Here is a 20,245-nt window from a genome sequence, read left to right as displayed (position 1 = left end):
AGTCACTCAAACTCTAGTACTAGTTCCAAAGTATTACCGCTACACGAGGTTAAAAGATGAATTCTAACGTGCATACCGGTAATGAACAAGAATTTGAAGACAGCAGTCTTAGCGGTAACGAGGAATTTTTGTTAGAAATTCTTGATGACAACGATGAAATGATAAGTTGAATCAATTTGTACAAAAAATTAAAATTTAAGTATATTATTTTCCAAATGTTATTAAGAATGACTTCTTTGTTCTGCCTGTTACATGGGTTTTGTTATTTAATTTTCAGATTCGATGTATAGAAGAGTTAATTGATGATCAGAACGAATTATGTAATGAAATGGCAAGTTACTATTTCTATAAATTTATTTTGAAAATGGTAATAATATATGATATTTAGTCTAATATAAAAAAATTGTAACATTTTGTATTACAGTACGGTATTTTGAATAGAAGCAGTAATAACGAAGAAGATATGATTGAATTTAATTATGAAGGAGTAGGAAAATACCGTAAAGTAATGGTAAGTTCTTTTTTTAAACATTGTTTTTTTTATAAATAGTATAATTATGTAAGATATATTGTTCTTAGTCTATCTGTTTTATTCATATTTTAGCACGGTAAGAGAAGAGGAGAGAAAAGATATGACGAGAATAATGAAGAAGATAATAATGAATTTGACGAGGAATTAGTGCAGCATGGAGCTGGAAATTTTCGTAAACAAATGGTAAGCTTGTACGGTTGTTTCTTCTTTACTTATAGATCTTTATTTATTTTTTTCAATGATAAAATATAATATAAATGGAGTAAATTGTTATTATTATTTCTTGTATTTTAGCCTGCTAAGAGACCTCGCATTGATTCAGAGGAAGAGGAAGAGGATGAGCGTAACATAAACGCTGTAAATGTTGAAGATCTTTGTATTATAAGGAGACTTAGAGATAAGTTCAACAAATGTTTTAATTTATTTTCAAGTGATCATTTAGTTACTTTAGTAGGGTTAGACCAATTTCGTGTTATTGATGTTTTACCTTTATTAGTTAGGATATTTGAACATGTGCTGAATACATTATGCCAAAATGTTCAGCCACATGATAGAGTTAGGCTTGTTATTAACGCTAACGGTTTAGATACTGTATACCAATTTCTTTACCTTTTTTATTAAGAGAACATCTAACGCCAGAATTCATTTTAGCTGAGATAACTAAAGTCCTTCAATCGCACATGGATATTTTAGTGGGGGGTGGGTTAACCTTTAACATTCAACACATATCCATGCAGTTTGGAGGCGGTAGTTCATTTTTTAAAAAAGGTATTGATAAAACCAAAAAAGGTGCGCAATGTTTAATTAGAATTCGTAATGAAAACGACGTGCAAATTTAACCCCGTCTAATATTATCCCATCGCTTTCTATTATTTAATTTATCTTCCAACCATAAAACACCTGTGACAATAGCTCTCGGTGTATTATTACATCACAGCCACTGATCACCAACTGGGCCCTCTGGGAGACCAGTCTTTGGCTGAAGAGGTTACCCAGTATAAATATCAATTTCAAATTTCAATCAAAAAAGTGTCATGCCGTGTTCCTTCCCTTTACCAGCTAACCCGTCATATATAAAGCTATAGCGGGTCGGCCAACCTCAATTTTCAATAAGGCCTAATTGACAACTAACCTTGGTATCAAAGTAAAGAGCTGCGATTTACGAGAGCCAGTTGCAATAAATCACAGCTTGTGGTCTGACAGTGCAAGATAAACAGATACAGTGTATATAGCAAACGAAATAAAATAAATGTTTCCGTAAAGAAAAAAATAAAAGTATTCATACAGTTGTATTCATTATAAAAAAATATTGTTTTTACATGTTCGAATCGTGAAAATCAGTTAAGTTTACGTGATACATTTTCAATCATGTCAATGAGCGTAGTGATAGTAATTCCTCGATGATGCATGCACTAGGCCTACATAAGACGCAATGCTGTTTTATTTTATCCATTTGTAACACTTAAATCACGTTATTTTGCAGTAAATATTGTTATATTATAATGTCAATATTATGATTATACTAATTATTGAGAAAAAACGATTTAATTTATTTTGATGTAATAAAATTTCCAAACTATTTTTCTTGTGCGTAATTAAGTGACCGAGTCGCGCGGCTGCTAAGAAAAAATACAATAGTTTTGTTGCCGCTGCACACGTGGTCGAGAGCATGTAGATGGTTTACTTGATTGAATGGCGTATTAAATTTATATATAACAGGGCTCGAAATTCACGCTAGCAAACTAGCATTTTGCTAGTAGATTCTTGATAATTGGTAGTTGAAAATGTCAAAACTAGCAAATGTTTGCTAGTGTAAGTTTAGCTTAGCCGCCGATCGCTATGTCGACAACGGCTAAATAGTAATAGGAACCAATTTGGTAAAATCAATTGTTTCATTTACGCGCCAGCCAATTTACGCCAAGAAACGCGAATAGCACCGTGAATCATGTGGCAGCATAGATGTTAACGATGTGCATTATAAACAGCAAGCTTTTTCCCAACACATTAAATCATGTGCATTTAGTAGGTCGCTGAGAATTACATCATCAGTCACGTGATTACAGAATACGCAATTATCAATTTAGGGATTTAACAAAATCAATATTTTGCCTACACAGTGGTCGAAGCGCGTGTTTAATATGTTCGTAAATAGTAAACAACCCCATACTTAATGGACTCTACCAATTTTGTTTACGATGATCTTCCGCTCGAGAAGAAAGTCTCTCCTCTGCACACTACGAGGTCCTGTGCGATTGGTTTCTTATGCCTATTTGTTTTACCTGTGGAATAATTACACACACTTTTCGCATCACAACTTTAATTACTGATTTACACAGCCTAGCAATGGGCAAAGGATTCACCAAGGAAGAATACGTTGAATAAAAAATCACTTAAGAAATGCCCTAAGCTGTTTTCAAACTAATAATCAGCCCACTATAAATTGAGACCAACATCATGCTTCTCGCGATAGGATAGATGAGTCGATTGAGAGACGGCGGACCATGGATGGCCGGCCGATGAGTGAGGCGGGCGTAGCTTGGACGGATTAGTTAGGGTCTACACTACAATTTCGCTCGGTGGCAATTAAATTTATAATTTTAATTACGTCTGGATATAAACAATATAAAACTCAGTTTTGTTATCGGCAATAAAATTTTATACATACAATTTTGTTCTGCTTAAAATTATAAAAGTTTGACGTTTCGACATAAAAAAGTGGGCCGAAACGTCTCGGGACGAATCGTCCATAGGCCGAAACGCCCCTGATTTGGCTAGCATGAAAGCTAAAATGGATAGTACAATGTTTCAATTGGGTAGAAAATTGCAATTGGTAGAAAAATGTTTTAATAAGGAGTTGAAATACCTATAAATGACAATAACATATTCAATATTTTATTCACTTTTTCAAGACAATATTTTATCTCGGCCAAGGAGGTGTATGTAGTCCCATAAGATATTTACTTTGACCAAAAATTGGATAAAAAAAAAACAATTTATAGAAAAAAAAAATCAAATTGACTGAAAGTCAATGGTTTTTGATTGAATTTACCTTTTTATTAAAGAGAAAACATTTTTTTGCATCTGCAAAATTGCGTATTTAAAAAATAAATAAAATATTCATTGTTTTTGGGTGACAATACTGTACATATATATATTATAATAAAGCACATATTATTATAGTAGAAAAAGGAATCCTATAAAGTATAATACAAACATAACACCAGAGCTAATGAATTTAGAAAGTAGTTCCAGCTTACTTGGCAGAGAGCACTAGCTGACCTTGCTTACTTGCTTAAGCAATAAACTTCCTAATCTAAACAAGCTATTATCGTAATCCAATTAAAATGCAATTAATAGTCCTAGACCTTAATCCCTAAAATGATGGTCAGAAATCAGCAAAATTGGTAAAGGGAAGGAACACCTCATGTTGACAAACACAATAACAAAAATCTACAGTATGTACACATAAACTTGAAAAAATTGGGACAGACAGTAAGTAGTAAAACTGTAAAAACTATCAAATGAAACCAACCCAGGCACTAAACAGTACAGTTTGGGAAAACTATTTTAAATGGATTTGTTTTATTCTGTTGGTCAGTGTCTTGTCATAGAAAGACATTCTCACACCTGATTGGGTTAGTTCCAAGTTACTCCCTGGAGTAATATTGCCACTGTAGGGAATGCTAAAGTCAACTAAATCTTACTTTTCATTTTAACTTATTGAAAGAATTGTTTTCTTTGATATTCAATAATTATTCTATATCCATTTGAACTCTATCCATGTTAATATTAATTTAAAATATGAATACATCATTGGCTACTCTCCATTTTCAGAGTGTAAGTAAAATGTCATATTCAACAATCCTTCAACAGAATTGCTAAAGTAACTACAACTATGCATTTTTTTCATATGGGTGTAATGGAAAAAAATTATCTGTTTTATATTCCCTTTCCAATGACATCATGGATGACCAGGTTTAGTGTGGAATGTTGGCCATTTTGAAATTCAAAATGGCGGCTGAAAGGTGGTCAAATAAAATGGAATTAATTTTGAAGTCACCAAGTTTCAAGAATAACAAATGTTATGTTAGCCCAAAAACATCTGTTGGCACACATAGGCCTATTGAGCTTGAGCTAATTATATGACATATATCCAAACTAACAAACTGTAATAAATTCAGATGACAGAACTCAAATTCATCAATCCGGAGTGGAAGAAAATAGAAGCAAACATTTATTTGGTGAATCTTAATAAATATAAAACACAAAATTGACATCAAGACTAAGACAATAAAAATGTTGATAACAGTTTTAAACTTTATGTCATTTCTTGCTCAAAATGGCAGCCATTAAAAAAATGTTCTTTTATTTGTCAGTTTTCGTCATAGAAACATTTGAATTATTTTGACGCACTGGGCGTTTCATAGAAATTACCGGCGGCTCAACTTGTCGGCGGCCCAACCGGTCATATCCCATCTCAGCCTGGGCTAAATAAGTAGACATCAAGCCAACAACTTAGTTTAGGTAAGCGCCGATCGATAAATAGGCGCGGCCTACTCAGTGTACATTAAATAAACAAACTTCACTGGGCCTAGCCTAGGCGAGCCTAGTTAGATTTTAAAAAAACTTGCATAGAATTTATGAAAAAAAATATTTAAACAATGTTAATAAGTTAAATGTCTAAATGTTGCTCACCGTTCTACTCTTCGTTCCATGTTTTCAAGTAAGGCAACTAATGAAGGCAAAGGCAATAATATAGTTAAATCAAGTCTGTAAGAAAGCGCAGTCAAAAAGTGAATGAGGTGGAAAATGAAAACCGGTAAAAGAGTTACGTAACTAAAATAACTTTTTTTTTAATGATAAACATAACTGACTAAACAATACACAGAAATTTAATGTTAATTTTATATAAAATTATTTTCAATTAAATAATATCTGAAATGGAATCAGTCCATATAAAGTATAGTTATTAATTATTCTTCATCCTAAGTTTTAAAGGTTTTTTTTAACTGTTGCTGCATTTGAAAATTTGGTTCCCCGATTGGTTTTTCGTCGTCACATGACTCTTCAGGTGTTCAATTAAAAGTAAAATAAGTATCTACTATAAGTATTTATTTTAATGACCTGTTGTACGACAGTTCAGTTAGCGCACAGTGTAACGCTGTGTGGTAGGATTTGGGGGTTGATGTGAGATCTCGGTATTGGAGTGTAGCAACTTCTAACCCTTATGACTGATGGAAACACGAAATTACTTTTTTTTAAATATAATTCTACCAAATTTGTTCATGCGTACGTCCTTCATCTTTCTATTATTATTCGATTATTAATGTTTTATGAGGATGGTCCATCCAACCGAAGTTGATCATTAGGCCACCACCAAAATAACACAACATTTATAATAGAAATCTTCAGAATTTGATTTAAATTAATTAATATGCTACCTGGGTGGTTTTGAGTAAATATTTGAAGGAATTGAATTGAAATTTATATTTATACTGGGTAACCTCTTCAGTCAAAGACTGGTCTCCCAGAGGGTCCAGTTGGTGATCAGTGGCTGTGATGTACTAATACACCGGGGTAACCCCCTACTCGTCTCGAAAGATGTACTAGGTTCTTTAAAGTGCACACGAGCTAGATGTGTACACTGGACCTACGGTTTATAGTCCTTATCCGAGAAGACTCGTTCTACCACCAGAACCATAGAGTGAGTTAGCCTCGAACCCCTGCCGATGTTATGGCTACGTAATTTGAAGCGTAAGTTGAAGCAGAGTAAGTTAAAGCATGTCTGGATTTAAAGAAAGAGAACAAGTAAAGAAAGCTGGAGCATTGAAGTTAAAATAATGTTTTCAAAGTTTCAACAGAGACAAGTTGTTCCAAGTATGCTCCCTACAGTCTGAGGATGATGTGGAGATCACCATAGTAATACGCGCATTTAAATAAGATTGATTTCACATTTGGATGCATCGTACGCAATGACGTAAGCATGTACGACGACATTGACCAATCACAAACAACAGTTCTATTAACCATCGTGCCGTGATTGGTCAAGTAAATCGCGCGCTCACGTCCTCTCATTGCGCGCGCGTCAAGCTGAAACCTAGTAGTAGTATTTCAACAATATTTTACGAGTGTGGTCCATCCAAACAAAGCTGATCAATAGGGACCCTCACAAAAATACAACATGACAAGATACATGATGATGATGGAAAATAAACATATAGATAGATTCTCGGATTGCAATCCGGATTCAATTATATAATCCGAGTATAAAACACATTAAAACTGATTACAGGAGGACGGATTACTTATTGTGGACGCCTTCTCTTAAAACACAAAGTAGATATGCGTCACATACACGGGTAAAACATACCAAAAATCATAAACTGCCATTCAAGATTTTTAATTCAACATTTAGTCAAAGCTTATAAAGATTCACAATTACGGAACGTTCTCTCATATGTTTATAATTACGTTTATTGTTCACCACAATGTCCACTCAAAATGCATTACAGTCACAACTTCACGTGGCAATATGATTAATTAATTTTGAATATCATTGAACAGTTTAATCTTTCAATTAGAAATACTAATGATGAGTTTGACTATAACTACGTTCACACGGAGGCTGCCTGGAGAACAAATAGTGTAATGGGTGTATGTAGCGTTCACACACTAATTCAGAAGTGTGAATAACTTACATTTTGACTTAATTTGTTTCACTGACTTATATTTCTCTGTAAAATCCACAATTAACCACCACTATCGTCGATGGCACCATGGAACTATAATATAATATATTATAGTTCCATGGTGGCACCTAATGATAGAAAATTTGGAAATATTCAGATTATGCGCATCAACCCCAGCAACTGAAAAATAAATATACAGAAAGAGACTAATTGCGCGCGTGTGCGCAGAAGTTTGTTTAAAGTTTAAATGATTGATTCATTTAATTATTTATTTAATGTTAATTTACTTATTCGGAAACGTCTTTGTCCTAATTAGAATATCCGATGTCATCTGAATATTCATTATTATTCCAGGGAGTTGTTTAGTTACAACTCCGTCTGTTAAAACTTCTATTAAAACAACCGCTTTTTAGTGAAAACATTTTCCTCTGGGTTTTCGCGCGAAACTTCGTAAAGTTTTTTAACGTATGGGGGCGCTATCCAAATAAATAAATAGAGCGAGCGAAGTGTGGCGCTAGGGAGTCGATTGTGTCTCTCTCGCTCTGACAAATACAAATTTGTGTTTACTAGTTTTTCCGGAAAGTTTACAATGCTTTCATTGAAACAGGTAGGTTAGATTGCAATTAATGAAGCTGATATTTTATTAGAAAATATTTACCTTCGTTTTTATCAGACTTATCTAGCCTACAGCTAGGCCCCTACCCGGGCCCCTACCTAGCCTAGCCTAGTTTTGCCCACCCAGAGCCAGCTCGTACGCAGCCTACAACATGTAGGGAGAATCAACTAGGAGGCCGGCTAGCTAAGGCCAGCTAGACAGAGAGGGCTCACTACCTGATTTTATTGCTATTCCAGGCCCTAAAATTAAGTTTAGACATTGAGATACCTCTCGTTGAATTGAAGAAAATCAATGAATTTGTAATGCTCAAAAAATTAATTACAAATTTCATAATTTTATAATAATTTTCCTCTTTTCAATAGTTTATGCTTAGACGACAAGTTCTACAGCTTTATCAAGATATTATGAAAACTATACGCACAATTCCAGATGAAAGTCAACGAAAGGAGTTAACATTGTGGGTTAGGCAAGAGTTCAGAAATCAGAAACACATAACAGACGAGGTACAGTATATCCTTCTTCATTAAAGTAATTTACTAAAATGCCAGGTAAATTTTGATAAATAGCAGCTTTTTTAAAAGTCCTCACTCGATTTGATGTTGATCGCCGTTACGCTAGGCCTTGGCAGCCAAGCAAGACGTACCTGCGCTTCGCTCAAATTTACCGCAGTCATATTTTGTACGGCGCCATCAATATTTTGTTGCCATGCGAAACAGATTTTTACTGGCTTACGAAAAACGAATACGTGTGCGTGACGTTTTCGTTATCGTATTCGTAAGATTGCGAAACTCCCTATTAACATGTTATCCCTCCCAGTAACAACAGATACCACACATTTAAACATTGATTATGTAGTTATTAATATTACAGTAAAGCGTGATTCTCACTAGCCACGCAACACAAGGACGTAAGGCAACGCAAGTGAATTGACCAATCACAAGCGATGGCTTATTCGCTTGTGTTTGCTAACTGTCTATAACTTCGCTTGTCATTGTTTAAAACGCTTGCGTTGCGTTTACGTCCTTGCGTTACGTTCTAGTGGGAACCAATCTTAATCGATTGTATACATTGCATACACTGCACTCCAGAGAGTGCTATAGACTAGTACATATCATGTGACCCAAAATCATCAAATCAAATGACAAGAATTCACTTAAGTGGGTTATAACAACTAATAATGCGCTTTGTTTTTTTAAAGGAGTCTATCAGAATGATGTTAACAAAAGGAAAAATGACTTTCAAGCAGATGTGTACGACACTTGATCTTGTAAAGTGAAGTATTAGGTTAGTGTTTAAGAATGTAAATGGCACATTTGACTATTTAGACACCTGGTTCATTTCTGCTCCTGTTGAATGAATGTACTGTAAACCTTTGTTGCAGCTACAGTGGCTTAAAACAGAGGCCTGAGACCCCTGGTTTAAGGACCCTAATTGGCCCTAATTGGCCCTCCTAGGCTGAAGGCCTCGCACGTTTTTTAGCCTTTTTCGAAATATTTTTAAGGCCTGTTTTTTTCTCTGGGCGCTGAGTTTAGCCAGTGAGTGCTCATAGCCATTACTCCAGCTGGCAGCTAGACACAAATAGACCAATAGGGGAGATAAAAGTAGTAGTTATCTAGTACACATTCTTAGTTGGGCCCATGGCCGATTGCATCACCTATGAAATAAAATATTACACATACATATTTTAAGATTGTTAATTTTATTTCAATTTTAATATACAGAATACTTTAATTGGCTCAAGAAGAATTGAAAACAAGATGTCTAACCAGGTAATGAGTATAAGGTTGTAATACTATTAAAAATATACATGTTATTTCTAAAACCAATTTACCGGTTACAAAAAATTTTCTTATTTATTTAAGAATATACAGAATGGTAAATGTATTCAATTAAAATTTATAATATATACAAATATAAAAAAAAACACAATTTATATACAGGTAAATTATCCAAACTTTCTAAGATGTAAAACTAAATATACTGTTGCCCTTTGTGCAATTCAATGTAAACTATTTTTCTGTTTAATTTACATTTATTGTAGATATATTGTCCCCCTACAAAAAAAAATTAAATTTGTTGTTGAATATGTCATTTTAATGTCACATGATAGTTATTAACTTTGACCAAAAACTGGATGATAAAAAAAAAATATTTTTACCTGAAAAAAAATGTAATATAAAGCAAAACAGTGCTTAAATTGTCTTTTCAGACAATGGTTTTCTGTTACAATTAACTGTTGTCTTTTTATAAGTGAATAACTTTATTAAAACTGCAAAATGGCCTATTCAAAGTCTGAATTATTAATCTTCATTTTTCATGTTTTTTGGGGAAAATATATCTTTAAATTGTTTTGCATTACAATAATTTCCAATTGGGATGTTTTTTACTAATGTTATACCCTGTTTAGAATATTTTGATAACCTTATTTATATATATATTCAAATAATAATTAGTTTTAAAACATTTCAAACATTCCTCTTTTGTAAAACCTAAATTTTCTAATTCAGAATTCAATATATACGATTATGCGCTTAAATATAATACTTTATTTTAATATAGATTATATACACTGTTGGAATTTTACCAATTTTGTTAAAATACTGATTTTATAACTTTTAATTAATTATAAAAAATTGAGGTATAATATTGATAGAGGAATTGATATAATTTTGCATACCAATATTTTAAATTAACAACATATTTGCAGTATTAAATGTTATAATTTATTAAATAAAGAATGATGATAAAATAATATTATATGTTATATAATAAATAATATTAAAAACTTATTTAAATTATTGAGTAACACAAACAACATTTCATATTAAACTAAGGATTTAGATTTCTATAGAGATCTTGTACAGTAATAGGAACCAATGTAAATCCAGTAACCAACCTAGAAATTCATTCACAAGAGGGGGGGGGGGGGGTGGTAGGGGAGCCACAAAAAGAAAGTATCATTGATCACTCTATTATATTAATAATTTATACATCACAATTGTGTGTGAAGTTTATGAAATTTGTTTATATTTTTTAGTATGATAAATGAATTTCAGATTATATTGTGGGATTGTGTTGGCAGGGATGTGGGTTGTTAGCTCCCCCCCCCCCCCACCCTAGATCCACCACTGGCGTGCTATTATGTACATAAATACTGCTTACTAAAATAATATGTATATAGATACAGCATTTGTACAGTAATTTCATGCTTCAATACATAATACTCCAACCTCTATTCACAGATTGGTATAACCATTGTACATTTTGTTTTTTTTTCTGTTTTTAATTACAAAATAATTCTTTCACCTTCAACTATTTGTTGCAAATCTTGATGTCACAATAGTCCCAGGTTTTGTCCTTCAATGTCGTGTAACACCATAATCTTTCTCTCCTTCCACCGGGATTTCGACAGTAATTGTGATCGCCGAAGCCCTTCTTGTCTTGTACCTTTTTGACTTCGGAATAATAGTTATGCCGGTGCGGCCAGTTCGATGACCATTTCTGACAAGTTATCCCTTTTTCCGTGTAATCTAATTTTCCTCGGTATTCACGGCCGTCTCCAGCTTTGCTTTTAAAACACGCACCTGAAAATAAATTACAAGAATTAATTGGTATCTTTATACATTACTAGCAAAGATACCTACCCCTCAGTAGGTGCTCCCCTTCCACTCAATGGACAGTGGCAGATCCAGGATTTTGAAATAGAGAGGGTGGGGGCCTATAAGTGAAAATGAAGTGGTAAACTTAATTTGCATTATATTTCCAATGTTTTGCATTACAATTTGTGAAATTTAGGGGATTCTGCCCCTGATGGAGGGTTAAAATGTAGTTTAAACCCTTCCAAGTACAATTCTGGTCTTTTTGATACCACAATCATTATCCCACATATTATATTGTTTCCCCCCCTACCTAAAGCCTGTTTTCCTGTCGACGTTATTCGACGCTATCGTCGTTGATCGTTACAGTTCAACGACGATCGTTTGAAAACGATCAAGTTGAAATAGTAACAATAGCGAGTACCTTTTCCTGTAAATCGTTAACATTTCAATGTTTACGTAGAAGATCGCCGATTATTGTTAACGATAGCGTCGAATTACGTCGACAGGAAAACAGGCTTTACTCTTATACCCCACCTTGGTTCCAGTTCAAATGTTCTTTAAAACCTTCCAGTGGTGGTCATTTTATACCCCTTGTGTATGGATGCATGCAGTAGACAAAACTTGTATAGCGAACAAACAGACAAACCTCCATAGATTTATAAAATTTAAGTGCTTTTTTTAATCTTTTGTTTATTGATTTAACCTTTTTACAATAGTTTTGTAAACTTATTTGAAAGAATAGCTGATGTTTCTTTCTTTGCCAGTCTAGTGCTAGACAAACCCACATACCTTTAACTGGAGTCTTATTACACTTGTATATGGCTCTTATCTGCGCCTTGTCCAAATCACTTATGTGGTCTCTCTGTCCTATTTCAAATTTACGATCTTTGTACTCCTTCTTCACCTTGATGGTCGGCCTACCATTTTTCGTAAAGTATTTTTCCCCGTAATGCATGATACTTTCATAATCATAGGCAAAACCCATTGAGGTGATGTTACCTTTATCGATTTTTCCAAAATTCTTTTCTAAGCCAGGAGCTATGTTTTTATCCAGTACTGTAATGTAATCGTCTCTGTCTCTACGTCCCTGTTAAGTACAAAACATTTTATTAACTGATTGAGTATGAATTTATATTCATCCAAAAACCCTGAAATGTTTACATTTTGAAGATTGTAGTTCCAATTTCAAATGGTACTAAACACAACTGAACTCAGTAGGCCTTGATTTGTGACATTGGGACTGGCTGTGTTTCTATTGACTTCTATGATTCCGATGATAGTTCAAAGGTTAAATATGCAAAATGTTTAATTTAATTTAGGATTTATCTAAAAAAATCGGCCAATAGCAGCACTTTTCTTGGGTTCCTCTTGAGTTCTCTGCTTTATCTCTGTTTGGTGATCACACAGTACACACAGACTGAAACCTAACCAAAGTATTCAACCATTGCTAAATTATATATTCATAAAGCTCTGTCTACACTATCAAACTAGTGTGATGTGCCCAAATATGATAGTGATATGATGTCATGTCCATATATGGTCACATCTCATTTGTTTTTCACATAAAGTTTGATAGTGTAGACAGAGTGTAAGAGTGTATACACCTACCTGTTCATGCCAGAATCCTATTGCATGTCCCAGTTCATGTATGATAGTTCCAGGTATGGCACAACCAGGTCCAAATGATACTATCTGCTTTCCTCCTTGCCGGCCAATGTATGACCAACAACTACAAATATACAAGAATGTATCATAAAACACCAAGTTCTTAAGCTCTGTCAACACTATCAAACCTTATGTGACAAAAAATGTGATGTGCCCATATATGGACACGATGATGTCATATCACTACCATATTTGGGCACATCACACTTGTTTGATAGTGTGGACAATGCTTAAGACAATATAAATGGTGCAAACCAAAAATACCATTTTTACTACTTTTGAGTTGCTGCTTACCCAGGCTGATACCTAAACTGCAAATAATCTTTGTCCGACTTTCGCTTCTTTTTAAAATCAATGCAAGTGTTTCGTTCCCATTGTCTCATTGACAATTTTATGATGTCAATTGTCTTTTCATCTGAAAGTACCAAAAAAAAAAAGTTTTTAGATAAATATACAGTAAATAATAAAATAAGGCACTGTACCTTCTGTTCATAAAGATGTGTAGAATGTCGGATAGAAATATACTCACCAAATCCATTGTCAATTTCATATGGAATGACGCCACGTGGCCATAGCCTAGCCTTTGGTCTTCGTATTGCTCGTCTTGACCGCCGACTGTCCATTTCAAGATTCTGTTTCGCCAAAAGAAATTGACTGTCCAAGTCCAGGACAATATCGCCCTCAAAGAACGGTGAAGTAAAGCTGTCTTGTGTTTCTAATAAATTATGCACAATTAGAATATGGAAAATTCAATCTAAGCTCAATTTAACTGCAATTTGTTTGATAATCTTTGTCATATTATTGATGTTGTGATTGTCTGTGTTTAGAGAAGGATGCTTTAGACCAGGTCCGCCTTATATTAGCCAATCAAAATCGTGTAAATTTTGGAGGGAAAATGTTATCCTCCTCTGAAGCCTAAAATTTGCATATCCAGTATAAAAGTGGAATGTAATAGATATTAAGGGAGAAGAGAGAATAAGATCAGAGTAGATAAACGGAAAGATGATAAAGAAAATAAGGCTTGACTGGTAGTGGTAGAAAGATGTATTAAACGAATTACAAGGAATAAAAGTTCTAGTTGAGTAAAATATACTTTTTGTATGAGTTATCATTCAGTGACAGCTGTGTACGTCGCGTGGAGTTATATACGCCTGAGAAAGCTCGGTACCAACTAAAATAAATTCACTACATAAGGGCTATGTAAAAATTAATCTATTGCAGTAACTACATTTTGTTTTCTCTTTACCTGTTTATGCAGTTATTTAGCAACCTTTATTGTGTAATCATACATTGCAGTGACTCATAAGTTCTACATTGAAATAAATTAAATTTGTACATTGCAGTAACTGTACTGTTTACTGCAGTATAATAATTTTGACAATATCCCTACCGTAAATGAAAATATAAATATAAACAATTAGTATATAAATATTAAAATCAACCAAACTACACTGTGAAACATATTATTTACAGAGTTTTTATCTTTATATATTAAAAAAACTATTTTCATACTAAACATTGACAAACAAGTGCAATAGAAGACGATCACACTGAGCATGGACTGAGTTAGAGACCACCTGTTGGCGAAGAAGCCTACTTATTTTCCACGCCACTAACATTAAGTTTGACCTAACAGGGGATTCCAGCGTGCTAAGACCAATGTATAATATCATATTTCTATGTAGCCTAAATTAAATTAATTTGGATATGTGTTTGAGAATGAAGTATGCCAAGTGCTTAAAATGAAAGGTACATATGAACATATGTTATTATTATCATTAAATAGATATAATACCCTTATAACTTGAAATGCCCTTTTTAAACTATATTTGTACCAGCAGTGAAAGTGATGGTAAAAATGCTGTGGACAAGAGAATCCCTTTAAAATCCTGTCTACACTATCAAACTAGTTTGACAAAAGAAAGTGTGATGTGCCCAAATATAGTAGTAATATGACATCATCGTGTCCATATATGGACTATATAAATGTCACAGTTTTTTTGCCACATAAAGTTTGATAGTGTAGACAGAGCTTTACATGCTTGCATATTTACAATATAAGAAGTTCATCTTAAAAAAAAAAATTGTTTTTTATAACAATACATTGTTAACATTTTCTGATATATCCGTTATGCTGACAATTTGCATTCTTGACATTTTTTCGTTTTATCAACAAATCTATTTTAATTTTTCCTACATTATACCTTTTTATGTGGTTTTACTGCAAGTAATATTGACAGGTATTGATTTCACAACCAATTAAAACAAAACACAAAGAAAACTTTCTTTTGCTTAGTATTACAACCTTACTTGTGATTGTAGGTGATATGTTTATATTCATTTGGTAAACCACAAATTAAAAGTTATATCCTATACAATGACGGGAAGTAAACTATTTGGAATGAATTATACATATAACCACATTTTTTTTCCTCTACAGATACTAATATCCGCTTCATAATGATCGGAGAGAAACACCGTAAAAATTTGCGACAGAATATTGAATACTGATAAGCATCTGAAATTAGTTGTAATGAACTTTAGCAAGGATATTGACTCGACGTGACAAAGGTTGGAAAACGGTAGATGTATTGTTGGATTGGAGACAGTTAGAAATACCATTTAAATAATGGGTATTGTGTATAAAGGTAGCATATAGAGTATGGGTATGCTTGGTAAATACACAGTACATGCATTCCAAACAGGTCAATATGTTCAATAACTCGTGATTATTGTGTCTGTGATATGCGAGAGTCTGTTACAAATTATTTCCTGTCTTTATTGTGATTTCATAGTACCTTGGGTGAACAAGCTAACATACCATAACCCTTGGTTCAAATCTGGCTCTGGTCCAGTATTTTTAAGGTGCCAAATCACACTACTACCTAAGCCTCAAAATAATACTTGGGTTAAGTATAGCGTTTCATGCTCCGAAGTGTACTGTAGTTATCCAACTGCTAAATTAAAATAATGATTGTGTTTACTTTTTTCTAAATATTGTATTATAGTGTGTCTCAAACATTGAAAACTAATTCGCTGTAATAAATTTATTGTGTTAAAGCCAACGCTGTCCTATTCAATTTTTTTAAATGGTTGTTAATTTTCATCATCCAGGTGTTTAGTCAAAAATTATTACAATCTTATTTAAATATAAGAATGAAATAGTCTAATTTTAGAAAATCTTTGGTTAGCGTGGGTTGTTCATTAGGTGTTTCTTTGTCTATTTTATGAACCTGAAATTTTGTTATATAAAAATAATAAACATTTTGTACAAATAAATATATCGTTTGAATAGAAATCTTTTAATACTGTATATAATATAGACCTGTGGTATCTCTTGTGTAAAGAACCCTATTAAGTCCCTATATATACTGTATGCCTGTGGCGCTTTGTGAAATAAATACTAGTAGTTTCAATGAGGTAACGTCAAAACAATTTGTACACACAATGTCGGTCCTTGTGTCACAATTTTGACGTTGTGTTTGTTGATAGATGCCAGATATTATTGTTATCACTATTGTGGTCAACCGATAGTTACAATTATTTTTTATTTTGATACAAAATACACCAAATTGTAGTTAAGCTTCTTATGCTAAATAAACACTGTATCAGCATTTGGTATTATAGGTAGTTTTTCACAGAATTTTTTTATATTGTAAGCAAAATAAATGTAGAGAATATTTTTTAATCTGTTAATAACAGATTAAAGTATGTCGTATATTTTGATTGTTAGTAAAATTAAGTGAATGTACATAAAATGTGTAATGTTATTACATGTTTTCAATAATGTTAGTAGAAAGATATTCATTATAATAAATGTATACAAATTATGAACATTATGATTTGTTTCCAAACATCTTTTATTAAAACGGTCATGATTGGTTGGAGTAATTTTAATTTCTTGAGAAAGCTTTGGCTTTCCTGGAACCAGAAGATGACCTAATACTTCAGGCAATCCTGTCGATATGGGAGGTCTAAGTTGACATACTAATTTAGCTGCTTATGTCATCAAAATGATTTTTGTTATTGAAATTATATGATTATGATAAGCTATCCACCACCGTGATTGTGCAAAGAAAGAAAAATTACATTTTAAGTAATATGGTGGAGCTTACCAGGTTCTGAGTTTCGTAAGAGATGAAACTGAGTTTGGACTGAAATAACGTCATTCATTTTAACATCAGAAGGAGCTTTTGCTGAGAAAATGGTAAAAAAGATATCTGATGTATTTGATTTTAAAAAAACATGGACCAATCAAAAGTAAATAATATATCCATACAACAGTTTAGAAATGGCTAATTTAAAGGATTTTCGAATAACTACATATCGGTTTGGATAAGTGTAATAGAAGTTGGTTTATCTAAGAAGGATTGAGAAAAATAAAGATGAGCTTTTGTACAAATAAATGGAATGGAATCTCTAACATTGGAAAACATACTATCCTACAAAATTAAATCTAAATAAGCAACCAAAACGCCGGCCTTCCCCTCTTTTTCTCTTTTTCAATGTTTACCATCATCCTAAAGTTTATTTCCAGACTTTTTTTGGACACCATAAGCACACCGGCTTTGTTTGAATTATGTTATCATTTTATGAGTAATACTGCATACTGAATGAAAATGTGAAGTAAACAATAAACAAACACAAAATACATACCATCATTTCCAGACGTGCAAAGATCGGCCAATGCGGGTGGGCACAAGCCTACAAATAAATGAATGTACAAACGAAAAAAAGAATCAAAATAACGAAATGAGATGATAACAAATAAATTAATATAAAAATAACATACAATAAAACGTGATAAATATATAAAATTAAATTGTTTTTTAATAGGAGAATAACAATAATGTAGGTTGATAATTAATTTTATCAATTTAAAACTTTCGTTGACAAGAAAAATGTATTTGTTTTATTTTATTATTTAAAGTGTTGTTATAATATGATATTAAATATATACCTTTCTGCTTTCCGAAGACCCCATTTTATCACCATTTTTTTTACTGTACATATCATTATTTTCACATCATGACATGATGAATAGACGTATCGTAGCATAATATTCCTAAGAACTACTGTCTACTATACCAATTTGTATAGGTATTTAAATCGTATAATTATCCTATTTGTCAAATAAAGTTATCTAAATTCAAACAAACTTTGTATACGTTCGTTGTACGTAAAATAGACCTTTGTATTTCACATTTATAATAATATTATATCAATTAATCGAATTAAAAGGTAATTGCGGGGTTGGAAAGGGGGCGGATTAGCAATTGCAAAATGACCAACCTTCATTTATCTCCCATGGTCGAAGTTCGTCTTGTTGTACAGGAGCACATGTAGTACGTAAACTCGAAAAACACGCCAAAACGATTACAAGAAAATAAACAGAAATCAACCTCTTCGAAATAATATCCATCATAATAAAAGTACATCAAGTTGTTAGCAGACGATCGAATAAAGTTTCCCGCTTCGATTCGCAGTAAGATATGCTAAACCCACTCAACTTACAATTCCGAGTGATTACTTTTGAGGTAAAACGAACCAATGTACAATAAGATTCGCAGTATTACGGTTTAAATACAACCTGTATGTCGGATATAGGTAACTTCTTTTGTGATGGCTTCACTTTAGGAATTTTATAGTCCGTTTGAATAACTATAGTACATAACACTGTATGGTTGTCATTCCATTGTTGATATTGTGTGACGTACCGGGGCAATAATTGTTCTGTGGTGATCTTTAAATATTACGAAAGCCCATAGGGGACGTGTAGTTAATGGGTTTGAAATGTGTGGGTATAATGCTCTCCTTGTATTGTATTCGATATAAGCCCAACACATAATCAGTGATCTAATTAAAATGTGGTTGACTATATTATAAAACAACCAGTTATTTATATGTCATGATTTATTAATATTTTTGACTGACGTCATTTTTCATACTAACGCTCGAAGCTAACAGTGATTTCTCTCTAACATAATAGATGAGAGAGAAGTCTAAAAAGTGTCGAGTCAATCGAGTGCAAAGTACGATCGTGATTTGTTTTTGTCCCGGAAAATGATATTTAAGACTTTGTTACACTTCTTAAATAACTGATGAGTTGCATTCACTTATAATATTTGACAATCTACGAAGGTAAATAGAACTGGAAATAAGTTTACATTTAATAGTTTCAACAATCTTGGAAAACAAAAACAACAAACTATTTACTGCCCACTCGACACTTACTCGTCATTCACTCGCACACCATTCTACCTTCTTTATATTAACATGTTACTTGTATGATGAGTTCTAATGCAATTAATTTTATCCACATTCATGATAACTAATTTACCCGATTCTCAATAATCTTGATTTCACTATCTTAAGAAAGTTCCTTGATACTGGCGTCATATGTTCGTCACATGTTATAATTGTATCATATATTGTTTAAGCAGGATGACATTTACCTAGATACACTTGGAGAATTTGCTTACTCATTATAGATAGCACTCTACGATTTCCTAAAAGTAGCTGTAAATAGTATTTGACATTAACACCTCTACAAATACCCGCCATACTGCATTAAGATGCTGTTTACACGGCACTTCAATCAAATTAGGATCTATTAACTTTTCATTATAAAGTAATTTCTGTACGTAATGTTGATTTCCACTTTTTTTTCAAGTTAGCGCCGTGTTGAATTTTAATCTCAACTGAATAATGTCATCGTTAATAATGTAGATAAAGTACAACAGTATATTATAGTAGTACGGCCTGTTTCTACTGAGCAGATACGGATTTTGAAATAGCGGTATTTTGTTGACACCAGAAATGGGTTCACATAAAGAACCGATGTTTAAATAAGCTTAAAAAAAAACAATTGATTCTGGTTTCTATCGTCAAATTCGGGAATAAATAAAGTTTATAGGCCTATATATAAATACCGGTTTAAAAAATACCGGTTTCTTAGCTTAGCTTAAATACTACCTTTTATCATGGACCTAAAATTTTTAAAAAGTCCATGTTTTTCTATAAAATTGGTATGCCTATTCGCAGACATGGGAACTTATATATCAAATTCAATTGACGCATAATTTAGTTTACTAAAGCATTGATCAATCATAATTAGGCTATTCCTACAAAGTGTTTGTTAGTG

At 32.7% G+C, this 20,245-nt stretch overlaps 2 protein-coding genes across 3 annotated transcripts; one reads left to right on the top strand and one right to left on the bottom strand.

The window, feature by feature from the left end:
• Positions 1-7,640: 7,640 nt before the first annotated feature.
• Positions 7,641-16,755, top strand: LOC140054586 (LYR motif-containing protein 2-like). Its single transcript, XM_072099633.1, has 5 exons — positions 7,641-7,828; positions 8,200-8,340; positions 9,036-9,121; positions 9,559-9,606; positions 15,542-16,755. The coding sequence occupies exons 1-3, from the start codon at positions 7,811-7,813 to the stop codon at positions 9,111-9,113; spliced, it is 237 nt and encodes a 78-aa protein (XP_071955734.1). The 5' UTR covers positions 7,641-7,810; the 3' UTR covers positions 9,114-9,121; positions 9,559-9,606; positions 15,542-16,755.
• LOC140054585 (zinc metalloproteinase nas-4-like) lies at positions 10,929-18,870 on the bottom strand. Of its 2 annotated transcripts, XM_072099631.1 has the most exons (8): positions 18,394-18,870; positions 17,758-17,805; positions 17,217-17,297; positions 13,631-13,816; positions 13,396-13,516; positions 13,045-13,165; positions 12,226-12,523; positions 10,929-11,421 (listed from the first exon to the last, which is right to left on the bottom strand). In XM_072099631.1, exons 1-8 carry the CDS (start codon positions 18,524-18,526, stop codon positions 11,150-11,152), a joined length of 1,260 nt encoding a protein of 419 aa, XP_071955732.1. In that variant the 5' UTR covers positions 18,527-18,870; the 3' UTR covers positions 10,929-11,149. The 2 variants fall into 2 exon arrangements, with proteins under 2 accessions (XP_071955732.1, XP_071955733.1); XM_072099632.1 differs by lacking the exon at positions 17,217-17,297 and having other exon boundaries at positions 18,394-18,867.
• Positions 18,871-20,245: the final 1,375 nt, after the last annotated feature.

Source organism: Antedon mediterranea, chromosome 7 (assembly GCF_964355755.1).
Source record: "Antedon mediterranea chromosome 7, ecAntMedi1.1, whole genome shotgun sequence".
Taxonomy (NCBI): Eukaryota; Metazoa; Echinodermata; class Crinoidea; order Comatulida; family Antedonidae; genus Antedon; species Antedon mediterranea.
This window is presented reverse-complemented; position numbering and strand designations above follow the sequence as displayed.